The sequence below is a fragment of the Chelonia mydas genome, chromosome 10 (assembly GCF_015237465.2).
Source record: "Chelonia mydas isolate rCheMyd1 chromosome 10, rCheMyd1.pri.v2, whole genome shotgun sequence".
Taxonomy (NCBI): domain Eukaryota; kingdom Metazoa; phylum Chordata; order Testudines; family Cheloniidae; genus Chelonia; species Chelonia mydas.
The window spans coordinates 16,666,192-16,691,141 of record NC_051250.2 but is presented as its reverse complement, the minus strand read 5'-3'; the positions used below and the strand labels follow the sequence as shown (position 1 = coordinate 16,691,141).

At 43.9% G+C, this 24,950-nt stretch overlaps 2 protein-coding genes and 1 long non-coding RNA gene across 25 annotated transcripts; all 3 read left to right on the top strand.

Moving 5' to 3' along the window:
• Positions 1-1,382: 1,382 nt before the first annotated feature.
• On the top strand, positions 1,383-4,575 carry LOC119567242. Its single transcript, XR_005227169.2, has 2 exons — positions 1,383-1,689; positions 3,694-4,575. It is a non-coding gene; the product is annotated as an uncharacterized LOC119567242 (long non-coding RNA).
• A 1,818-nt stretch (positions 4,576-6,393) lies between these two features.
• On the top strand, positions 6,394-18,051 carry LDAF1 (lipid droplet assembly factor 1). 22 transcript variants are annotated; one of them, XM_037910803.2, is made up of 7 exons: positions 6,416-6,626; positions 8,663-8,758; positions 9,361-9,498; positions 10,404-10,484; positions 11,426-11,594; positions 12,694-12,832; positions 16,829-18,051. In XM_037910803.2, exons 3-7 carry the CDS (start codon positions 9,427-9,429, stop codon positions 16,923-16,925), a joined length of 558 nt encoding a protein of 185 aa, XP_037766731.1. In that variant the 5' UTR covers positions 6,416-6,626; positions 8,663-8,758; positions 9,361-9,426; the 3' UTR covers positions 16,926-18,051. The 22 variants fall into 22 exon arrangements, with proteins under 22 accessions (XP_037766736.1, XP_043380002.1, XP_037766731.1 ...); XM_037910806.2 differs by having other exon boundaries at positions 6,417-6,626; positions 8,663-8,736; XM_037910798.2 differs by having other exon boundaries at positions 6,417-6,626; positions 8,663-8,736; positions 9,358-9,498.
• A 962-nt stretch (positions 18,052-19,013) lies between these two features.
• On the top strand, positions 19,014-24,675 carry LOC102941422 (melanin-concentrating hormone receptor 1). Of its 2 annotated transcripts, XM_043524064.1 has the most exons (3): positions 19,014-20,101; positions 21,090-21,447; positions 22,141-24,675. In XM_043524064.1, the coding sequence occupies exons 2-3, from the start codon at positions 21,363-21,365 to the stop codon at positions 23,136-23,138; spliced, it is 1,083 nt and encodes a 360-aa protein (XP_043379999.1). In that variant the 5' UTR covers positions 19,014-20,101; positions 21,090-21,362; the 3' UTR covers positions 23,139-24,675. The 2 variants fall into 2 exon arrangements, with proteins under 2 accessions (XP_043379999.1, XP_007064446.2); XM_007064384.4 differs by having other exon boundaries at positions 19,014-21,447.
• The last annotated feature ends 275 nt before the right edge of the window (positions 24,676-24,950 follow it).

The window sequence follows — 24,950 nt, the reverse complement described above, 5'->3', positions numbered from 1 at the left end:
AAAAAAATTCTATTTTCATTGACAATTTTTTTTAAAAATAGTGAAACCAATTATTTTCAGTTTTGCAACAGTCTCAATGATGACTAAAAAGTACTAATCAGAAACTTGAATATTTTGCACATTTCTGAACATACTTAGCACTAAAACGTCTATAGAGCATAAGGAACTAATAAAGGAAAATTTGGGCATTCAGATCCTGCATCTGCCACCAGTGTAATGAATTCATAAACACCCAGCAACTTCCATTTCACTATACTTCATACTAAACCACTCAGAAATTCACAGCAGCATTGGGAAAACCCTCAGCTACTCCTACTCTGAAGGCAGAAAATTTTGTAGCTCTAGAAGTTGCAGGATTAATAATATGTAGTTCAGCAGTTCCAAGAGCATCCAGTAGTAGGCAGTGATCCATCCTTATTCTAGCCCATTCATTACAATATCATACCAAGTTCCTTACCAAAATTCTTCCCACTCTATATCTTGTTTTGCCAACTTGCACGACTTTATTAGGAGTCTCATGATGTTTGGTGTTCTTCTTAAAGGCCCAGTTCCGGGAGTAAAGAGGGATTACATGAGTGGTTCAGCCTTTATTTATGATTTTTAAATAACTTTATATCTCTAATTTTTGAAAAAAAATTGAAAATGTTACCAGAGTGTACTGAAAGGCTCACAAATCAAAAAGCAAATAAAATAAACCCCAGTTTTAAAAAAAAACCTCATGATTTTTAAGACAATTGTATGATTTTTTTTAAAGGATCTGACATGATTTTTGAATGCTTGGACTTGGCAATACTGTACACTTCTGTTATGCAGTGTGCTGTCTGTCATTGTCTAGCAGGCTGCTACCATCCACCCCAGAGTTTTCTTTATTTCAGGAGTGAAGCTGTATCCCACATTAGGGATCTTTCCCCACTGTTGGGGACACTAGGCACTACACTAGGTAACTCGGGAGGGTGGAAGACCACGAGTGTTGATGAAGCCCTCCTGCTCTAGGCCAGGATAAACCAAGGCCCCTTTGCTTCTTGAACCTTCTGTTATCCTGCATAACACTGAGGAAGCTAGCACACAAACAGACAGGTTTGCACACGGCTCGCCAGTCAAGGCCAGCTTCGGCCTGGGAAACAGATAGATAAGGCAGAAATGTTTAGCAAAAACTGGTAACAAATAGGACCAAATAAGGCAAGGCTCGGGCAATGCTACTGAGGAAAAACACAACTGGCTGCTTTAGCTGATTGGCTATGGTATTGTACAGGGCAACAGGTAATTGGTTGCATAAGCTTGTGTAGTGAAGTAGGAAAAGGTATAAAATGTATACTGGAATCTGCTGCACTGGGGCAGGATTTGAGACAGCTCAGTCTCCCTGCGCCCTATTTGGAGCTCCAAATAAATCTCTCTGCTTCTCCACCCCATTGTGGTCATTGGCGCGATGCATACCGGGCAACAAACCCAGCTGTTGCTTGCCTCGGGCACTCGTGCAGGCAACAGTTCTTGGCGTCCCTGGGTGGGCCTCGAGGCTGCTATTTAGCTTTGCCCAGACCCCTCCCGGCGGTTGAGGATTGCGGCGACAACGGACGCCCAGCACGCACCGGTGAGTTCATCGGGAGGCCTCGGAGGAGACGCGATTTGCTCGACCCCGGAGGGCACAACGCTGCAACACGCCCCTATAGTGGAGAAGCAACTGCAGGGACGGTGAGGAACCAGTCCTGTGGAAAAGCTAGGAACAGTCCAGTGGGCTGGACTTTCTCTGTTAAGACCTGGGGACACTCAGAGTCGTTCGGGACAGGGACAGGGACAGAGTACTACAGGCAGGGCACAGTGTACGCCCCTAGAATGCATTCTAGCAAACTGGAAAGCGTTTGGATCAGATCCAATGACAAAAAGCAAATTGAAAAGGTTTTGTACAGTAGATTGGCCTCAATATCAGCTAGAGGACCAGGAACGGTGGGCACCGGGAGGATCAATCAATTATAATAGGATCCTCCAATTAGTTTTGTTTTGTGAGCGAACGGGTAAATGGAATGAACATCTGTATGCACAAGCGTTTATGGCTTTAAGAGATAGAACAGACATTCTACAGAGCTGTAATTTGACTCCGACAGGACTGGTAGTAGCTAATGTTAGCCTCCAGACCCCCCCCTCCCTACTGTTGTAATGGCAGATTCGGTGTTCCCTTCGGCCCCCCTTATAAGGGTAGGATGCCTCGGGTTACAGAGATTGCCCCCTCGGTGGGACTCTATCCTTTGCTTACCAAGACTGTTGTGGCTCATCCAGGGGCAGACGGACATCAGGCTACCACCATGCAAGTTTACACCCATGTGCCATTCAATCCAATAGACCTAGCAGCTTTTAAAACACAAGCTGGGGAATTCTCCACGAACCCAAGCTGGTTTATTTCAGTCTTTGAGGGGTGCCCCTCAGTAGTCACAAGCCGGATTGGGACGACTGTAATATCCTCCTGAGAACCCTGTTGTCTGAGGTGAAGCGGAATCAGGTTACAGCTAAGGCAAGGGGAGCGTCAGCTTTCAAGCGAAAGAAAGGAAGCTATCTGTCAAGTCCCTACCCCAAGCACTCGTAAACGGCTCGGAGCTTTTCTGGGTATGGCAGGCTTTTGCAAGATCTGGATCCCAGAGTTTGGACTATGGGCTAAACCGTTATATGACTGTGTCAAGGGAACGGATCCCGACCCCTTTCACTGGTCTCCAGAAGCCGACAGGGTATTTAAAATCCTAAAAAGGAAGCTGATGGAAGCTCCAGCCCTGGGTCTGCCAGATCTCTAATGAAAAGGGGTGGCCCTGGGAGTGCTAGCCCAATTGTTGGGGACCTGGAAACGTCCCGTGGCTTATTTTTCTAAGCAACTGGATCAGGTTGCAAAGGGTTGGCCGGCATGTTTACGGGCGGTCGCAACTACTGCCCTAGTGCTTGAGGAAGCTAACATTGGGAGGGGTTATGCAAATCTATACTCCCGATATGGTCTGAGCCCTGCTAGACACCAAGGGTGGGCTCTGGCTCACCCAGGCTTGGATTGCTCGGTATCAGGCTAAGCTGTTAGAGAACCCCGAGGTCACCCTGCAGTCTTGCCCCTCCCTTAACCCAGCCACCCTCTTGCCAGAAACAGAGGAACAGGAACACAACTGTTTAGAAATCATAGATGCCCAATACTCCAGCTGCCAGGACTTAAAGGATCAGCTGCTCCCAAATGCAGATTATGAGTGGTACACTGATGGTAGCAGCATTGTCATGGAGGGACAAAGGAGGGCGGGTTATGCTGTCGTGCTGAGGATGCCCACATGCATACCCTCATCCCATCAGTGGGGGAGCTTTTAACCCCTCAGTACTCTGGGGAAGAGAGGAAACTAGCTGACAAACTCAGTCTTCAGGAAAAAGAGGGATGGCTTCATTCTCCGGAAGGGAAGATCCTCCTACCGAAGGGCCTGATCCGGCCAGTACTGCAGCAGCTACACCAAAGTGTGCCAAGAAGCCTCCCTGCGATGGCCCAATGCTCTACCCTTTGTCCTACTCCGTGTCCGTGCTCTCCCAAAGGATAGATTAGGGCTTAGTCCCTTTGAAATTATGTTTGGAAGGGCATGGCCTATGAATGGGACACCGGTTCTGGCAGGGGAGTGGGAAATGGGGTGTGTTTTTTTTGTCTCAGTACATGTGCTCTCTGTCTGCTGTTCTCTCTTCTCTCCGCAGGTATACCAAAGACTTCCAGCCTCTTCCATTGGATACCCCTGTCCACTCCTTGCAGCCAGGTGACTCCGTGCTTGTTCGTACCTGGAAGGACGAGCCTCTCCAAGAGAAGTGGAAGGGACCCCACACCGTCCTGCTGGTTTCCCACACGGCGGCAAAGGTCAAGGGACACAAAAAGTGGATCCATTACTCTCGCCTAAAGGTGGTGTCTACTCCTCTACCAGCGGAACAGTGGACCGTCCAGCCCATCACCACGTCACCCTCCGACGATCTTGGACTCAAATTATTGTTTAAAAAGACATAAGCACGGGGGGGAGGGGCTACAAGGGCATATACACCATGAGGTCCCTCATAGTGGGTGCCATTTGCCTGGTACTCCCCGTCTCTGAAGAAGGGATGGATGGGGACTGTTAATTTGAATGTAAATATCTATATCAAAATCGCCTTTGCCAGGGAATTTAATTTGTCCCACTGCTGGATATGTTCTCAGATCCCCTACCATGCAGCCAGCTTTCCTTGGAGGGCAACCCCCCACAACTGGTCAGACCTCTGTAATGGGTGGATAAAAGCAAACGCCACTCGGTTGCAAACGCGGCCCACCTCCCATCGGGCCGTCACTGGCATCAGCGGTCCCTGTATGCCACCCCCGAACCCATTAGCGAGGAAGATAGATTCGGTTTGATCCTTCTCCCAGCATACGGGGTGGATAGATTGGCCAAGCTCTATCGCCAGCTCTCTGTATTCCTCACCAAGTTCGCCAGTGATACCTTGGCCATAGAGAGGAGCCTCAACACAGAACTTTATCAACTCCGGTTGTTGTCCCTGCAAAACCACCAAGCCCTAGATTACCTTTTGGCTGCACAGGGCAGGGTGTGTGCCCTGATTGGGGATGAATGCTGTAAGTATGTCCCAGAAAATTCATAGGATATTAACAAGCACATCCTGTCAGCCGAACAGGCCCTTAACCAGTGGAAAGCCCAGGAAAGAAAGCCCACTATCTTTGCCTCACTCTGGGGATGTCTGCTCAACCTGGGGGGAGGCATTGTTCGTCTCCTGGTCACAGGTGCCGTGTTGTGTATTATCATTCTCCTCTTGCTTGCCCGTTGTAAAGCACTCACATACAAGATATGTGCCTCCCACTCCACAGAAACCCCATTATATCCTCTTGTTGAGGATTCTAACTCCTCAGCGCTGAATCACTTATTGTCCAGGAAATATGAGAAGACTCAGTTGCAAGCTTGTTGAGTATTCTCAAAGGAGGGAGTTGTTGAGGACACTGGGCACTACTAGGTAACTCGGGAGGGTGGAAGACCACGAGTGTTGATGAAGCCCTCCTGCTCTAGGCCAGGATAAACCAAGGCCCCTTTGCTTCTTGAACCCTCTGTGATCCTGCATAACACTGAGGAAGCTAGCACATAAACAGACAGGTTTGCACACGGCTCGCCAGTCAAGGCCAGCTTCGGCCTGGGAAACAGATAGATAGATAAGGCAGAAATGTTTAGCAAAAACTGGTAACAAACAGGACCAAATAAGGCAATGCTACTGAGGAAAAACACAACTGGCTGCTTTAGCTGATTGGCTACGGTATTGTACGGGGCAACAAGTAATTGGTTGCATAAGCTTGTGTAGTGAAGTAGGAAAAGGTATAAAATGTATACTGGAATCTGCAGCACTGGGGCAGGATTTGAGACAGCTCGGTCTCCCTGCGCCCTATTTGGAGCTCCAAATAAATCTCTCTGCTTCTCCACCCCATTGTGGTCATTGGAGCGACGCACACCAGGCAACGAACCCAGCTGTTGCTTGCCTCGGGCACTCTGTGCCGGCAACACCACTTCTCTGCAAACCAAATCTCATCTCCTGCAAGCTTACTAACTACAGCTTGCCCTCCTCCCCACTTGCTGCCTGGGCTAAGTTGCACCAGCCTATTATGCCATCTGCACAGATTTCCAAATGAAACTTACATTTTGCAGTGTGCCAAGAGCAAAAACATAATTTGGCTGGATAGGATGAGGCGGGCATTTTACAAATGCAGTAGTTTACACAAAGTAAAATAACAAGGACACTTTTGATTGATTGGGGAGATCAGAGCTGCTGTCATGAGTTAAAAATCTTCATAAAGGCACATGCCTCCTGTCAATATGTGAAAGCTAAAAATAGGGACATTTGGAGGGACAGGACACAGTCAGTACTGATCTAACATGCACACACACACACACACAAGGCATTTACATGAGCCTTGCATGTTCACATATGTGGCACTGGTGTGCCAACGCATGTGGCACTGGGGTGTCTCTATAGGTAACACTGGAAAGGACGTGTCATACATGGCACTTGCGTGCTCCATACATGACATTGTCATCGGCTTGATATGTTTCCACACAAGGCACTGGCATGGGCTGAGCAAGACGTTTGCATTTTGTGTATCCGCCTGGCCTTGCCCCGCTCCACTCCCTCTGATCCTGCCAGCGGTGTGCACCCCCCACCCCCATACTGTGGCACGGGCAGGCAATGTTCTGTGGAGACACACCAGTGCCACACGTGCGGGTGCAACCGCGCCATGTTGTATGTGAACATGCCAGGCCCATGGAAGTGCCTTGTATGTGATGGGCCCGCTAGACCAGCACCGACAGTGTCTCCTCAGGTCCTGTGCCGCCCCGCCCCCCACGTCCTTATTTTAGCTTTCACACGTAGGCAGGAGGCATCTGCTTTGGGAGCGGCCCGTTGCACATCACATTAGCGGCGCCTCCCAACCCAGCCGGGGGAAGTGGCAGTTGCGAGCAGCAGCAGCAGCCGCAGCCCCGCCCCGCCCTGCCCGTCAGCTGCCTGCAGGCCCGGCTGTCCCAGACGCAGCGTCCGCCTGCCAGGCCGAGCCGGGCGGAGGCTGGAGGGGGCGCGGAGACGGCTGCCGGGGCTGGAATGGGGAGTCGGGCTCTGAGGTAGGGGGATCGGCGCCGCCTGGGCCGCGCGCCACCGGCTGGGGACTTCGCGAGAAGCCTCCTCGCCCGGAGGCGGGAAGCCGCCCGGCCCCTGGCATCGGGCGGCGGCGGCAGGGGTGGGGATCCCCCCCCCCGTGTCCGCCGAGCCGCCGGGAGAGGCCAGCCCGCTGGTCCCCAGGAAGAGGCTTTCCCACCGTGAGTCCCCTCCCCGCCCTTCTCGGGGCCCAGCCCAGCTGCTGCTCCGAGCTCCGGGGAACTCCCGGTGCCTGGCGCCCCCCTCGGCGGGGCAGAGCGCGGGGAGGGGGTGTCTGGGACGGTTTTGCCCCCAGAGCCATTCCCCTCACGCCCGCCGCTCTGCAAGAGAGCTCCGTCCCCAGGGGGGCCTCCTGTCTGTGTCTGTTCCAGTCTCTTCTGCTGGACCCCCAGCCCCAGCAGTGTGTGTGGTCCCCCGAGGAACCAGCCCACGCTGCCCGTTAAGCTTGATCTACACTTAAAATTTAGGTCAATACAGCCAAGGCATTTAGGGGGGTGAAAAATCCACAGCCCAGTGCCACAGCAATGCCAATCAAAGCCTCGGTGCAGACTTGCTGACCAAACCCTCGCTGTATATATACACAGCTAGGTCAATCAAAGGATGCTTTCCCTAGACATAGCTCTGTTACTCAAGGAGGTGGAGTTCAGGGGTGCTGAGAGCTATTGAACCACACTGTTATCCCTGTCACACAGAATGGCATTGGCCTGCTAAACCCAGGGGTTTGAGTTCAATCCTTGAGGGGGCCATTCTGTGTGACTGTAATCCCTGTATATGATGGAAACCACTTCAAGTCAGAATCCTTAGTTCCAGAACCTATGGTGGTGTTTTCTGTTTTCTGGTGGTGTTTTCTGCAGCGACAGAAAAACCCGTGTCTGTGCTACGGTGTTAGGCTTTGTCTACACTGGCAACTGAACCACGAAACGTTTGTCTTTCAGAGGTGTAAAAAAACCACACACCCTGAAAGACAAAAGTTTTGCCGACGACAAGCGCCGGTGTGAACAGCGCTTTGGTGGCAGGAGCACTCTCCTGCCAGCAAAGCAAATGCTGCGCATTGGGGTTGGAAGTTTTTTGTTGGCAGAAGAGTTCTCTCTCCTGCCGACAAACCCTTTTAGCGGCGCAGCTGAAATGACACAGCCATGTCGCTAAAAGCTGTGTAGTGTAGACATAGCCTTAGTCAGGGCACCATAGCTATGCAGCTATAGTCACTGTAGTGTAGACATGGCTTAATTTGAATGCTGAAATAGGCAGAGAGAAATCTCCTCCTACAGACCATATCAGTACATGCATCTTGGAGCCTCTCATCACTACTATATATTTTTCAAACTACAGAGCATTAGTTTCATTCTAGATAGAATAAGTCTCTGGAGACTCTCAGACAATACTTAATAAGAATTTTTGTCAGGGCTCGTAGGCAGTTTTTGTAATAGTACCTGGTAGGTTTCCCCTCTTAACATTAACAACTAGGATAATAGAATTTAGATCCACACTTCTGCTAATTATTGAATACTTAATTTTATAACTTCCCATTGTAACTGCATCAGCCCTGATAATGTTTTTGAACTCATGGTTTGTCAGTAAAAATAATATTCGCAAAAAGATACTATGCATCCGATGAAGTGAGCTATAGCTCACGAAAGCTTATGCTCAAATAAATTGGTTAGTCTCTAAGGTGCCACAAGTACTCCTTTTCTTTTTGCGAATACAGACTAACACGGCTGTTACTCTAAAAAATAATATTGTACTTTGCTTTTAAATTTCAAAGGAAACGTGATTTTGGAAGACACTGACTATATTTTAAATTTAATCTACTGGTAAAACACATTTGAAACCTCATATGGAACAGCGCTAATTGTGTAATTTTAAAAAAAGTGAACATGCAAGGAGATATAGTCAATTTGAAATCTAGTCAGTTCAAAGATTAAAAGTAGTTTCATGTACTATCCCTCTGCCAAGTTTTACATCTTCCACTTCAATTTTTTTCCCCCTTCTTGCTGTGTGAAAGGCTTATACAAACAAGAGGAAACTGAGTACTGTGTGGTGAAATTGATTATAGACAAAGTGATGTAAAATTTCAAGGTAAACTTTCAGAAAACTAAAGGTAAAATGTTTTCTAATCTTTCAATTATAGTGTTCCTTTCAGGAATAATAGGATAAACTTTCAGATGTGCAATTTTAAGTTGATGCTGTCCCTTTAAGTTTCAGGAGCTTATAATGTATGTTCAAACTGTTTGAAAGCAGCTTACCTCTGCTCTATACATTGATTTGTAATGTTGAATGGTGTTTGATTTTAGCTATAGATATGAGGCCATATACAGGTGCATATAGCCTCATTAATGTAACCTTCAGAAATTATTAGCTGTTCAGGCAGAAATGAATGTGGTATAATGGTTAAATAGATAGAACTGAGTTCCTACTGGTATTTGGGTACATTATTACTGTTAAGTACAGGATTTATGATATAAATTAAGAAGGTCAGAGACATTTTATATTCGTGATACTTGAACAATGAGAAATAATCTTTCTAGACTTGGGGATGTCTCCGGAGAGTTGTCAGGAATTTACACTACTACATTACATTTTATATGTTTTACATGTAACATTAAAATCTATAATAAACTAAATATTTCTGTTTCAAACAAGAGAAATTTTCACATAACCATGCCCAAGCCTGTTCGTAATTTTATCTTAACTTTTAAGTAGGGTGGATGGCTAAAAAAGCATTAATTCTCCAGAAGAGGATTCAAGATCAACACTGAAGGCTCCAAAATGTCAAAAGAAATGCAAGAACTACAGAAACAGTGGCACTTCGTGATGCAAACCATCCACACCAACTCCAATGTGGGTTTCGGATTATTTTATAATTTTACAGAGCATGTTCATAGAATACTTCTCCTTTCATCATTGCTGGAACATCATGCCCAATTTTATTTTATGGTTGTATGATAATGACATTTAATTATAAAACTAATATTGAATTCCAGAGAGAAAATGAGTTCCTTCTTTTAATAAGAGGACTCAAAAGGAACAAGACACTTACAAAAAATTAGAGGCATTTCTGTGGTACTCATTACTGTAGCATCTGAATGCCTCACAAATAGTAAAATTCACAACAGCTCAGTAAAGTAGGTGGCAAGTATTATCCACATTTTACAGACAAGGAAACTGGAGCATAGATTAAGTGATCTGGAACCCAGATTTTCTTATTCTTAGTACTATGTCATTACCTCTCTGCTGCGTTCACACCAAAACACAGGATAAAGAAATTGATGTTCTACCTAAAGAAATTGATCTTCTCCCAGCTGCTGTGTGTGTGGTAGGAAACACATGGACCATTTTTGTGTAAGCATTAATTTTAGATACCACCTTTATTTTATATTTAATTTTTGCGTAGACTCCTCACAGGTATTGCATATGCATTGCCCCATGACTTAACAGAGAGAGGGACTAATTCTGGGCCTTTGGAAATCAGTGGCAAAACTTTTATTGGCTTCCAGGAAAGCAGGATTGGGCCCTGGTCAATTTTGGGCAGCAGCTCTATTTTGCTGTGATCCACCAACATAGTATTTTTTTCCCGTTGATTTTTCAGTGTTGGAGGAGTAAAACAGAAATCTGCTAAAAAAAAAATCAGTATATCTTTATAAGATTTAATTATTTGAAGGGGGTAATTATGCGAGCTTCAAATTACAGTAACCTTTCTGGGCACAGTCAGTGCTTTAAAAACACTTAGTGCATATCTTTTCCAGATACAGCAGGGCAGTTGTCTTCCTTTCGTGCCATCTGGCTACAGGGAGTTCTCTCCTCCCACATCTTCAGCCATGAAAGAGGTAGCTTTACTGGTATAACTGTTTTCACTAGGGATTTTTTTTTTTTAATCAGTATAGTTATACTAGTAAAAAAACCTAGAGTGGACACAGTTACACCAATATAAAAGTGACTTATGTGATACCGTTATTCCATCTCCTATATGGGAAAAGCCATACTACTATAAAGCACCTTTATACCAATATAACTGTATCCACACTAAGAGGATTATATCTTTTTAACTATACTGATATAATTAAAGCAGTACAACTTTCCAATGTAGATGAGCTTGTAGTGTCCTCACATGTAGAGGAGGGGAAGTTTGCCGGTTTATAGGTGAGGCAGGATTTGAAGATTTTCAGATTTTTAAACAAACATAGCTCATTGGATCAAAATTGTAGCTGGTAAAACTCCACTGAAATCGGTTGTGTTATACCATGGACCTGCATGTTTTATTTACCATTTTGGCTTTTGATCCTTAAACTTCAGCACATGCATAATAAAATTATCAGTATCACAATTAACAGGATATTCCTTGTAAATTATTTTAAGCTATCGCTGAGGAATCTTCACCTCCTACTGATCTTTCTTAGTTGTTTTCACTTCACTGTCAAGTTTTTAGATACTAAAATACATGATCTGCCTTGCTAAATCCATTGTGATCTCTACCTTTGTTTCAACATGTGTTGAAGAAACTTTCCTTTGATATGTTCACTATAGAATTTTTGAAGCATTCAGACACTATGTTGATGAGTGCCCTAGAAGTACCTAAACAGACAGATGCTCATACTTTTGAAACAGGATGGCCACTGCCTCTGAAATTAATTCATTGACTTACATACTTATGAAATGTTTGTACCCAAAATGTCACTAAAATGGTTTTGACCCCTTTCTCGGGTAATACAGACTTCTAAAAAATTAAAATTTGATCTAATTCTGCCTTTTTTCTTTCAATCATTTACAGGTTGTTTCTTTTATGAACTCTCGAGTTGGCCAGTACTTAGATGATCATCCTTTTGTTGCCCTGTCACTGTTGGTGTTTATTGCAGTATCTGCTATTCCTGTTGCATTCTTTCTGATATTTGTGATTTCAACAACCATAGTGGCCTGTATGGGGGTTGTCGTCCTTGAAGGTATTTTCTTTATCTATTTATTTCCTTACTACAAAGATCAGTAACTTTTAGGACAAAGTTATTTACTTCAAGGATTTTCATTTCTCTTATCTCTCATCTGCAGAAGTTCTTGGTGCGAGCAAATTGTAATGATCTTTTTGTGCATGTCTCTACTTTCAGAAACAGCAACAGTCTTTTAATACCAGAATAGTATTCTAATTAAAAAGGGAGAAAGGATTTTCCTGTCTTGGGCGCAGATAATCCCAACACTGTACACTGTTTAATCCATTTATCCTTGCCATGGATAACTTTAATCTCTGGCCTTCAAAGAGATTTAGCAAGAGCACATTTAGAAGAGCAAATAGTTTTGTTTTTCCTTCTGGACTGTAACAGATGTCATGTATTAAAACTACTTTTCTCAAGGATACTTCCAGATCTACTATCCACCACCAAATAAACTTTGGGCCTGATTATTCCTCTCCAAGGATTCCCCATGGAAAGCTCTCTGTGAGCCAGGGGATCCACTTGGAAGAGAAGGGACAGACCAGGGTCTGACTTGGGGCAGGATGCATATTGTTTGCTAATCAGCCCTATGGAGCTCAGAGCAGAAAGATGATGTATTATCTTTCCATGGTGGGGGAACCCCCTGTAAAGACAGCAATTAGGGGAGGTCATGACATGCTGCCCCAGTGGAGTTATTCTCCACAGCCAAAATTGTGGCCAGAGCTGCTGGGGTGGCACAGAGCTTCTGTGCAGAAGATCCTAGCCCCCTCCTTCCCCCCAATCCTTTGGGATCTGCACGGAGCCTAGAAGATGAATGAAATTTGGGGGCTGGCCCCACAGGCTACTCCACAGGGAAGTAAGCACCACCCCATGAGAATTATCAGGGGAAAACTCTGCAAGGAGAACCTCATGGAGATTTCCTCCCCTTTAGCCCTCAGGATTTCCTGTGGATGGGGACTATCGGGCCTTCAACTACTACACTGTGAACAAATCAGCTAGTTGTTGTGCTACATCATTTTCACTGATAGTTTGAATTTGGGGTGGCAGTAGATCTCCTGGATCTAGTGTGTATACTTGTATATGTATTTGTGCAAATAAACTAATTCTCTCTTACTAGGTGTTGTAATATCAGTAGGTGGCATAGCCCTTCTTTGTGTGCTGTGTGGCCTGGGTGTCCTTTCATTGGCAGTTTCTGGAGTACTGAGTATTTGCTACATAGCTCTTTCAACTCTAATCAACTACTGGCATACTCCAAAGTAAGTATTAACATATTGATCTGTTCTGTAATGTCAAGCTGTGGCTCATCATTAGTTACCTTGTGGTTAACTTAGGATAATAAACTCATCGTTCTTGGTCAGTATAGCATGTTACTCTGACCATTAATATGCAGCAGATATCTGTCTAGCCAATAATATACATTTATATTTTAGTAGAATTAATATAGGGACCTCTGGCTCTATTTTCTACTTACGGAAAAGGAGGAAGAAATAGTTATCAAAATTGCTTTGTATAATTGCATATATTAATGTAACCTCATATCAAACAGATAAAATTATTCAGCTTTTAAAACACAGCAACAAATAAACAGGATTATGTAGCTGCTTTAAATATTAAAGGCTTGAATGTACCAAATAGAAAGGATTAAGCCCCTGTAAAGAAACACATGGTCTGGGAAAGCTTTTAAAAATCCTGACTGTTCAGTTCATGCTTTTCATCTTTTCCCTATTACTAAACGAGGCTCTTGTAGAACTTTAGCCATGGTTTGGGTTTCAGTCATTTGATTCCTGTGGTATTCTTGATCATTATGTAACAGTTAGTAATTCTTTAGTTTACTAAATTGAAAGAACTTTAACAATTTAATTTCCTCTTACCTATGCACGGTGTGTGTTCACTTCTCGACTTGGAAGAAGAAAATAGAATACTTTTACTTTTATAGCCATTTTCTAGTCAATTTTGCTTTCTGGTTCTCCTGCATTACCACAATTATGCAATGCTTTTGTAGCAACCGTTGCAAATAAATATCTATTTTAAAAGCAAAACAAGAAAGCCTTTTAAAAAATTGTGGAAATATTTCTGTTAGTGTTAGGTTTTGTAAAAGCCTGTTTTATGAAACCTGTAACTTAGCTTTGGTCAGATTTGACTGACAGTGTTCTTTTTAATTACACAATCACCTTTCTGTACGGGCAGGTCTAAATTTCAAAACGCTGTATCAGCACAGCTGTATCACTGTAGCACTTTAATGAAGATGCTCTAAGACAACGGGAGAGAGCTTTTCCCATCATCTTAGTTAATCGGGAGAAACTCTCCCGCTGACATAGCGCTGTTTACACCAGCTCTTAGATTGATATAACTGTGTTGCTCGGGTGTGGATTATTCACATCCCTGAGTGACGTAGTTATACCAAAGTAATTCTGTAGTGTAGACCAGGGCTAAGATGCAAAAAGTCTTGGCAAAAAGAAAAGGAGTACTTGTGGCACCTTAGAGACTAACAGATTTATTTGAGCATAAGCTTTCGTGAGCTACAGCTTACTTCATCGGATGCATGCAGTGGAAAATACAGTGGGGAGATTTTCTGTACACAGAGAACATGAAACAATGGGTGTTACCATACACACTGTAACGAGAGGGATCAGGTAAGGTGAGCTATTACCAGCAGGAGAGGAAAAAAACCCTTTTGTAGTGATAATCAAGGTGGGTCATTTCCAGCAGTTGACAAGAACATGTGAGGAACAGTAGGGGGGAAATAAACATGGGGAAGTAGTTTTACTTTGTGTAATGACACATGCACTCCCAGTCTTTATTCAAGCCTAAATTAATGGTGTCCAGTTTGCAAATTAATTCCAATTCAGCAGTCTCTCGTTGGAGTCTGTTTTTGAAGTTTTTTTGATGAAGAATTGCCACTTTTAGGTCTGTAATCGAGTGACCAGAGAGATTGAAGTGTTCTCTGACTGGTTTTTGAATGTTATAATTCTTGACATCTGATTTGTGTCCATTTATTCTTTTACGTAGAGACTGTCCAGATTGGCCAATGTACATGGCAGAGGGGCATTGCTGGCACATGATGGCATATATCACATTGGTAGATGTGCAGGTGAATGAGCCTCTGATAGTGTGGCTGGTGTGATTAGGCCCTATGATGGTGTCCCCTGAATTGATATGTGGGCACAGTTGGCAACGGGCGTTGTTGCAAGGATAGGTTCCTGGGTTAGTGTTTTCGTTGTGTGGTGTGTGGTTGCTGGTGAGTATTTGCTTCAGGTTGGGGAGCTTTCTGTAAGCAAGGACTGGCCTGTCTCCCAAGATCTGTGAGAGTGATGGGTCGTCCTTCAGGATAGGTTGTAGATCCTTGATGATGCGTTGGAGAGGTTTTAGTTGGGGGCTGAAGGTGATGGCTAGTGCCGTTCTGTTATTTTCTTCGTTGGGCCTGTCCTGTAGTAGGTAACTTCTGGGTACTCTTCTGGCTCTGTCAATCTGTTTCTTCATTTCAGCAGGTGGGTATTGTAGTTGTAAGAATGCTTGATAGAGATCTTGTAGGTGTTTGTCTGAGGGGTTGGAACAAATGCAGTTGTATCGTAGAGCTTGGCTGTAGACAATGGATCGTGTGGTGTGGTCTGAATGAAAGCTGGAGGCATGTAGGTAGGAATAGCGGTCAGTAAGTTTCCGGTATAGGGTGGTGTTTATGTGGCCATAGCTTATTAGCACCATAGTGTCCAGGAAGTGGATCTCTTGTGTGGACTGGTCCAGGCTGAGGTTGATGGTGGGATGGAAATTGTTGAAATCATGGTGGAATTCCTCAAGGGCTTCTTTTCCATGGGTCCAGATGATGAAGATGTCATCAATGTAGCGCAAGTAGAGTAGGGGCATTAGGGGACGAGAGCTGAGGAAGCGTTGTTCTAAGTCAGCCATAAAAATGTTGGCATACTCTGGTGCCATGCGGGTACCCATAGCAGTGCTGCTGATATGAAGGTATACATTGTCCCCAAATATGAAATAGTTATGGGTGAGGACAAAGTCACAAAGTTCAGCCACCAGGTTTGCCGTGACGTTATCGGGGATACTGTTCCTGACGGCTTGTAGTCCATCTCTGTGTGGAATGTTAGTATAGAGGGCTTCTACATCCATAGTGGCTGGGATGGTGTTTTCTTGGGGCTCCTCTACAAATGCAACTAAGTCAGGATACCTGGTTACAATACTGTTCCATTTTGTAGTGCAGACAGGACCTTGACTGTGTTCCATAACTGAGCCAAAGCCTTGTCCGCTCTGCAAAACACAGTTAAGGTCCTGTCTATATTACAGATTGGAAGCATGTTTTAACTGGGTCAGGGACAACTGTATTATAAATGGTCCAGCAGACTAGAATGTATTTGTATTGTAAATGAGGGCCTAAGTCACAGTATGCATCCGATGAAGTGAGCTGTAGCTCACGAAAGCTCATGCTCAAATAAATTGGTTAGTCTCTAAGGTGCCACAAGTACTCCTTTTCTTTTTGCGAATACAGACTAACACGGCTGTTACTCTGAAAAGTGTTACATGTGCATTCTGTCTTACTGAGCGTAAGAGGAGCTAAAGAGGATTAAGCTGGAGTGCCACCTATAGCCTCCTTCTGTTACTATTAGGGACTAGCTCTATCCATGTAGTACTACTTTCTAGGGTCCAAATCCCCCATCCAGCAGAAGGCAGACCTGTAGGGAATAAAACTGAGGGTTCCATCAGAGGATTTTCCTCAGATTTGGCATCTGCAGGGCAGTGTCCCTTCGATATCGGAGGACAAACAGAACCACCTGTGAATCCTAAGGGAATGCCAAAACACAGGATTATCAGGCAGAAGTCCTGTCTTTGCGCTGGCTCCAAAGCTTGTTGCCACTCCTGTTCTCCGGCAGCATGGCTTCAGTGGAATAGTTCTGCTAGGTCTTTTGTATCACCTGATGCTCCAAAAAATTTCCCCTCCTTCGTCCACATGAGGGTTGTTCCACATTATACAGCCAAAGCTAAAAAAATTTCATCATATTCATGGCAGATCTTTGAGGGTAAGTGAACAACATGCATCAAGCCGATCCCCATACATGGATCCCTGGATCCTGTGAGATAATTGCTGGGAGAGCACCCAGATAATTCAATAATAGTTGCTCTAGAAATGCTAGGTAATAGGTTTGTCAACCCCCATATTGCTCAACTTTCTTTGTGTTGGGTAAGATCTCAACAATCTCCTGTGGAAGCAAAACCCAGTAAATTTGACCATTCTTCTCATTATACAGCAGCCTGGTAAAGAAGCAAGAAGCTAATGGAAACAGTTTGCTACAAAGTAGTCCTCCTGTCTTGGACCCTTCTAACAAGAACACAAAGAGCGAATGAACAGGACTTTCCCAGCTTCCTGTCTTCCTTGATATGCACTTACTTGTACTGTTCTGAATTATAATTTTTTGTTTTCCTGTCAAATACTCAAGCTTTGTGCGTTGTTTATGGAAATTGAGACTCAATATGCCTCTTTGGTTGTTGCTGTAAAATGCATAGTAACAGTATCTTAACCTGTAGTCAATTCACTGTCATGCTAAGTGTACAGGGCATGGTGAGAAATCTTCCAAACACACTACAGCGTCCAGTCCTGTTGCTATAAAAGCAATAATTCGCAATAAAATTGGGGCAGTTTTGTGCAAGGAGGAAGTGTGTTTTGAGATTATAACTGTTGGTGTTAGAATTCTAATCAAAGGGGAACAACCTGACTGCAGCAGTTGGATGTTTTTGCACTTGGGAAATGGGAAAGCACAGCAACACAAGGTAACACATGTTTGAATACTGGAAAAATATTTTTAAGCCTTAACAGTGGTTATCAAAATATCTGTGTGGTGAAGAACTACGGCTGCACCATGTTAAATATATCTGTTGTTGGAAAAGCAAGGTAAAGGAAGTTTTACTATGTATAATATTTAATAGCCTAAACCAGTGGTCCCCAAACTATGGGGCGGACCCCCTAAGAGGATGGGGAGGAACGTTCCGGGGAGCACGACAGGGCCAGGGCCAGCCCCCATGGGGGGCAGAGAGGGAGTGCCACCAAGTTCTGCTCTTGGCCCCGACCACGTCCCCAGCTGCAGCACTGGCTTCACTCGTGACCGTGGTGCCCAGCCCTAGCTCCAGCTCCTGACCGCAGCTCCCAGGATGGGTGAGTGGGGTTTGCGGATCAGATGGGGGGAGAAGGGGGGGCAAAAAAGCTTGGGGACCACTGGTCTAAACTCTTGCATGTTTTGATAAGTTATTCAGAAGGGATACCTTCCTCATTCTCCTTCCATCCGACAAGAGGTGCGGATTAGGGGCTTAGTGTTCGAGTGTTTTTGCAAGTCTGTTTTGCTTACCAATTTTCACTCTTTGACTATGTAAATTCTGTGAACTTTTTTGGGGGGAGGGCAAATACTAAACATCTTTACTTAAATAGTAACCTCGTGTATCTCAAAGATACTTAGTTTAATAAAGTGCTGTTTGTTTTTCTGGGTTGTCTTTTTGCTGTTACCCTGTTTATCCTTGCTAAAGTAACAAAAACAAGTTTTCAAAACTTAAACCATAATGAACATTACTTAGAATTAGATTTCAGTTTTTATGAGCTCCTGCTTCATTTTGTATTAACCCAAACACGTCACCTTGTGAGTTATTCCTCAATAAATTTGACAGCCACAAACTGTGGCCAGTTTGGCATTATTTGGGGATATTCAGCCCTCCTTGTCTTTAAATGGGCAGCAGCATTCTTGGTCCTCAGCTGGTATAATGTTGCAACGTTGCATGAACTGGTACACTGTTTGTCTCTAAACTGAAGGTATATTTCAAATTATCTCTCAAAACAAATATGCCCCTTAGTGTAGACCCAAATTTACTCCTGTCTCACACAAACCTGCTGTGTGACTGTAACTTAAATCAGAAATGCTCTAACCTAAAACTAAAAGATTTGGCTTTAAACACCTCCACAGAGACTTTTCTGTTAAATGAACTTAAGGTAATATACTTCTTCTGTTCTTTGATTCCCTCCTTTCCAAATCTTTCACATTTCAAATTTTATTTGAGCCATGACAAGTTCAGAGTATTGGCTGCAGTCTTTACTACTTGATGACCACAATGAATCTATTCTGCTTAATGAAACTGCAGTCCAAGACACAAAGTTCACTTTAATTTTTCACTGTGCTGGTAAGTTTGTCACATTCATATGTGCAGTGAGACCCATCTTTGGCTGTGCACTATATTACATACATTAGGGCTCCATCCTGCACTGTGCTCAGTGCGCTGGTCCTTTCAATAAATCACTTTCACACATAACTTTAGTTAAGAGAAGTGTGAAGTGTTTGCCTCTGGGTTACAGTACATTATGAAGAGAATTTCCTCATTATGGATCCCAATCCTGAAAAGAGTGTTTCCTCCCCCACACTTCATAACATGGCCAAATCAAAACTCATACAACTTTTTACCTCCTGTCATTTGAGCTAAAGAGGTGTTTTTAAGTTTAAAATGGGCATTTTTTTTCTTCACATTCCACATACTAGAGAAAAAAAAAAAAAACAGCCGAAATTACAGTATTTTGCTTAAACTTAAAGAAACCCCCACCTTAATCTTTGGACTGAGTGAAAGCCTACAAAATTTCATCCCAAAAGGTGAAATAACGATCTTACACTGGAAGTATTTATGCAACTTTAACAATTGCTGCTACTCCTAGTTTTGGACCACATCCTCAGCTCGTGTAAATCAGCATAGTTCCACAATGGAGCTATGTCAATTTTACATCAGCCAAGGATTTGTATGGAACAACATTGTAACATTGCTGCAGAATGCTGCACTTTTATTCACGTTCAGGGCTGACCAAGAAGAATTCACATCACAGCTGCAGTTAGTACAGCCCATCAGCAAGTTTTTATTACGTACGCTTCTGCCATCTGTGTGAGTAGTCTTACCTGCCAGCTTCCAAAAGGAAAGTGCATTCTTTAGTGAAGCTTTCAGTAGCAGCTGCTATATCTATAAATGTGCTGGCTTTCAATTGCTGCAATAAAACAATAAAGACAAACACTTCCCTTTGCACCTGGAGGCATTGCAGACCCAAGGTAAGACAAGAGCATTGTAATGAAAATATTGATAAGCAGTAATTGCTTTGCACTGGTATGTGAAGAAACTAATGTAATTGCAATTACGGTGACTCCAATTTTTAAGTGAAGTCTGTTTCTTCATACATTTTCCTTGCTGCCATTGATGCTAATAGCACAAACTTGTGCATAACAATTTTCCCCTTATCTCAAAAGCAAGAGAGGACATGGTTAAGTCCTATTTTCTGAAACGAGTATAAAAGTATGCCCCAAGAAAGGAAGCAAGGAAAAATTTGGAATGATTGGGAGTCAACACTTATGCTTTTCCTTTCAACCAACCTTATTTCCCTGTGCAGATACCAGAATGGACCAGAACTGCAATGAACCAGTTGAGAATGCAGTTTGCAAATTAAAGAGACTCCTGAGGGGCAGTGTGACCCAAAGGGTTGTGATGCTGAAAGCATCCTGCCCTATCTGGTAAATGAAATGAATTTTTCACTGTGCTGTTAGACCTTAAAATGGTCACTGGTCGATGAACCACCAGGATAGAAATTATTGCTAAGAACTAGGAATCCTTGTGGTTAGCAAGAAATGGGACTTGAAATCACATCAATCTGATTATCATCCTACCTTTCCTTGCATTACTGCCTACTATCCACTCTCACTAGAACTATTATCCCTAGTATGTAATCTCATCTGCCAAAGTGACTAATATCAATGAGTCTACAGTTCATGAGTGCATTGGCTGCTAAGACTATGTTGTAATTTAAGTTGTGGGAGAAGCAAGACAGTAATTTAAATGAAAGCCTGGGTCCCACCTCATTTAGTTTTTCCAATATTGTATTTATTACATGTAAACTCTATAAAACTTCAACAGTTTCACACAAACCTTGAAAAGAAATCTCCTGATTAGTTCCCCTCCTCTCCAAGCAGCGCCTGCCTGTGTTGATCATAAGCAGTCCTTGCTTCCACATTCCACAGATGCTTCAATGATCCACTGGAGTAAAATGGGAAAAATATTGGGGAAGGGGAGAGAGAAAGAAGAGGTCCTTCATTGCGCTGCAACTCAGCAGGTTTATCAGAAAATATTATAGCTCCCAATATATTTACCCATCCAGCCCTTATATTTTCAGCCACTAGTAGCTCATATTGTTTGAGTTAAAAGCAAATGGAAATTAGCCCAAACCCTAGCATATACAACTGAAATTTAAATGTTGGTTCTTCAGATTAACTCTTTTCAGGCAGATAGTATTATTGACTTGCTTATATGAGTCATGAAAGCTACAGCTGCCCTATATGTTGAATGCATGTGTTTGCGCATGTGTGTAATGTATTTCGATTTACTTAGCTCAAGTCCCAGTGTCTTTTTATAGAACATAGGTTTATTTCTCAGTCCACCAATGGATCCAAGTCGCTGCCTTCTGCACTACATAAATGAGCTCTGCTTCTCTGTTCTCCCTCCCAGTGTGTTAATAGGCACTCGGCTGACAGCCTGCTGATAGGCACTTTGCGTCTTACATTTTGGTGTCAGTTTCACCTGGCATTGGTGTAGAAGCAAGGGAGTCAGAGCTTTACAACAGCAGCTTTTTAACAGCGACAGCAGCCTCTGCTGGTTCTCAGAGTGGCAGGTTTGAGCATCCTCACAGGATCTCCCAGGAACTGGCCACCTTTCTTCTACATTAAACATCAGCACCGCAACATCTTCAAACTATTGATCAGATCCAATTACTGCCGTGGGATGGATTTTAAAACAAATCCTACAGAGAGCTTGAATGGCTGCACTGCTAACATCACCAAGGCTGTGCAAAACTTTTCCCTGCCTGGTAAGTAAATGAGTAGGTGAAATATATATTTGTGTATGCTGTCAGGAGGCCTTATATACAGGGATAATTGCTGATCACTTTTCTCAAAGCTAAAAGTGATGGGACTGGGGCTATTATGAGTCTACTATATAACTAAGGAGTATGTGTATTATATACACACACATACATATTTATATATGCATGCATCTGGTGTGTGTGCATATACACAGACTCCTACATAAAGAGATACACACATGTACATATATTGTACACAAGGTGATACATGTGTGCATATACACAAACATATGCTGTATCCAAACAAACCTAGATGTGCATATTCATGTGTATACTGTATCTATATGTATGTTTGAGTGTGTGTATACACATAAGTGCAGATATATGTATAACTAAGTTTGCTGTATATAGTAGATATCAATGTACACATACATGCAGATACACATACACCTCTGTCTGTCTATATGTGTGAGTGTAAATAGATTTGTACATATGTGTATAGGCATGTGTATTATATTAACACACCCGCCACCTTATGTATGTGTGGAAAATACATTATTGTTATATTGCTATAAGCATATTATCATTGTTTTATTAGAAACCAGGATGTCCAGTCTGTAAAGCCCCCATCTTCCCCTGCACCCTCTGCTCACGGTACGCATGCCCTGATGTTTCTCTGCCTATGCTCTGTCTCTGCAGGTGAGCCCAGCACTGTAAGCTATGCCGACTTCATCATGCCTAGCCTGTTTGGCATCATCTTCTTCCTAGGCATCATTGGTAACAGCCTGGTGATCTGCACAGTCTTTAAGAAATCCAGCCCCAGGAGCAGCGTCCCAGATATCTTCATCATCAGCCTCTCCATGGTGGATCTGCTCTTCCTCCTGGGCATGCCCTTCCTCATTCACCAGCTGCTGGGCAATGGAGCCTGGTACTTTGGGGAAACCATGTGCACCATTATCACTGCTCTGGATGCCAACAGCCAATTCACTAGCACCTACATCCTCACTGCCATGTCCATTGACCGCTACCTGGCCTGCGTGTACCCTTTCACCTCCACTCGCTTCAGGAAGCCACTTGTGGCCATCCTGGTGATCTGCATGCTCTGGGCCCTCTCCTTCCTCAGCATCACCCCGGTGTGGATGTATGCCCGGCTCATCCCTCTGGCTGGGGGGCTGCTGGGCTGTGGGATTCGGCTGCCAGACCCGCAGAATGACATCTACTGGTATACGCTCTATCAGTTCTTCCTCGTCTTCGCCATCCCCTTTACCCTCATCACTGTGGCCTACAGGAGGATCCTGCTCAGGATGGCCAGGTCCTCAGAGGCACTCACTGGCCAGAGGTGCACCAGCACCTGCACCAAGAAAGTGACACGTGTGGCCATTGCCATCTGCCTGGCCTTCTTCATCTGCTGGGCGCCTTACCATGTGCTACAGCTCGTGCAGCTAGCCATGCGCCACCCCACCCTGCCCTTCTACTATGCCTACAACGTGGCCATCAGCATGGGCTATGCCAGTTGCTGCCTCAACCCCTTCATCTACATCCTGCTAGGGCAGACCTTCCGCAGGAGGCTGGTGGTTTCCGTCAGGCCTGCTGCTGCAGGGGAAGAGGCTTCCCAGAACGGGGGCAACAGCGCACAGGGGGACCCAAATGAGTCAGGACAGCCACTGCTGCACCTGGTGTCTGTCTCTGGCAGGTAAAGAGATCGGCAGCAGGTGGGAGATTCCCACACAGCCCAGAAAAGCCCTGGTGGTCTCATGTATTAACTATAGACATTCCCCCACAAATGCACACACAGTTGTTTGGCTGAGTACCAATGGCTGTCTTGTGGTGGGAGTGGTTCCTCTGCCCAGCTGATCTCTTGTGGCTGGAAACAGATTTCTGCAGCGTCAACATTTGGGCTGGGTTCTGTCTGACGCTGAGCCAGTTCATGTGTGTCCTCTAAATTCTTCCTGGCTAGACGTGAATTACTTTCCCCCCGGCAAGTGAAAGACTTTTGCACTCTTCCTATATTCTCACTGGAAGGGCCCAGGCACCAAACATTTTAGTGTTGGTGTTAAATTCCATACAAGCAATGAGTCATGGCTTGGCTGAGAGGCACTGCCATTGGATCACACCTGGCATGCGTTTCAACTTGTTTTTTTGCTTTAAGTGTGTGAAGAATGATGACTTAAGATCAGCTCTGATCCTTCTCTCCCTGGGGACAGATCAGGAATCTAATACATTTTAAAGCAATTCAACAATAGCATTTTCACTTCTCTATTTACATCGTTCCATCTGCATGTGATCATTAACCATAGCCAATATTGTACTCATTTTCTAGTGATCAAAGCCAGCTTTCTGCCAGCAACATCAGCTGTCCCAGAGCCAGAAGAATAATTCCAAATGCATTTAAAATTAAATCATGGATTGCAAATAGCCAAAGAATAACTGTTCTGAACTGTATTATTATAGTACACCTACCAACATGACTTGAATGATTAGCTGCCACCAGGTCATCAAACCATTGCACAGCGGAAAATAATGACTGGACTCTATGCACTTCATTAGACAGAAGTGTTTGCTGACACTGGCAGCACATCATGTCCACATTCCTATCACCATAAAATTTCTCCAGCAGCAGGTAGCAATCCTTTGATGGACATAGGTTTCCAAAGCATTAGGCCAAGGACTTTTAAACATTATTTTGAGTGACTGTTTTTGGGGTGCCCAATGTGAGACACCTTTTTAAGAGGTTTCTGAAAATTGGGTTCCTTTCAGATCAGGCCTCTTAGGCACCTCAAGTTGGGCACCCAAAATCAGTAGTTTTGTTTTAATATTGGCCATTTTTATTAGTAAAGCAGTAATGAGTGTCTATATCCATAGAAAGATGAATGAATGGGAAAGACAGTAGTAACAGCAAAGTTTCCATAACGCTCATTATTCCTGTCATTTATCATCAGAAGACAGCTTTTCATAGTTTAAAAAGTCTTTGCTTTTTTAAAAAAATATAGTGGTGGGTCCATAAACTCAGTAGAAGGCAAAATAATTTATTTCACAGAAGCGGACACTAAATCAGAATTTATCATCATGTTTTATGAAGAAGAACTGTAAAGTTCTGTCGTGTTCCATAGCTCTTTATTTTAAAACGAACAACTACCATTTCCTATTTGTCTATATTGTGTTCTATCCAGGTTCCTAAACAGTGCCCTGGACCATGGTATTCAAGTAACTATGTGCCAATTGAAAAAAAGTGCATTGTCTGTTATTTTATATGTTCTGTGTATCTCTGAGTTCCCCACCCTCTTACTCTAATCTGTCTGTCCTTAAGCCTCTGTGAGCTGTTCATTTAGCCACCTGTATGCTGAATGAATGCGCCATGTAACTGCTCAACGGAGGTACGCCACCAGGAACTCTCCCAGGCTGTGGCTGTTTCTGGAAGCCCCAAGAGGGAGCTCCACAGATGAGACACTAAAACCCTCAGGCAGTATTCTCTTCTTAGAGTGAGCCTCCAAGAGGCTGGAGAGGATATT

Coding starts and splice junctions, on each gene's coding strand:
- LDAF1 (XM_037910803.2), top strand. CDS start 9,427: ATGTCAAAAGAAATGCAAGAACTACAGAAACAGTGGCACTTCGTGATG. Junction 11,595..12,693: donor GGGGGTTGTCGTCCTTGAAG/GTATTTTCTTTA, acceptor CTCTCTTACTAG/GTGTTGTAATATCAGTAGGT. Junction 12,833..16,828: donor AACTACTGGCATACTCCAAA/GTAAGTATTAAC, acceptor CTCATTATACAG/CAGCCTGGTAAAGAAGCAAG.
- LOC102941422 (XM_043524064.1), top strand. CDS start 21,363: ATGGATTTTAAAACAAATCCTACAGAGAGCTTGAATGGCTGCACTGCT. Junction 21,448..22,140: donor GCAAAACTTTTCCCTGCCTG/GTAAGTAAATGA, acceptor CTGTCTCTGCAG/GTGAGCCCAGCACTGTAAGC.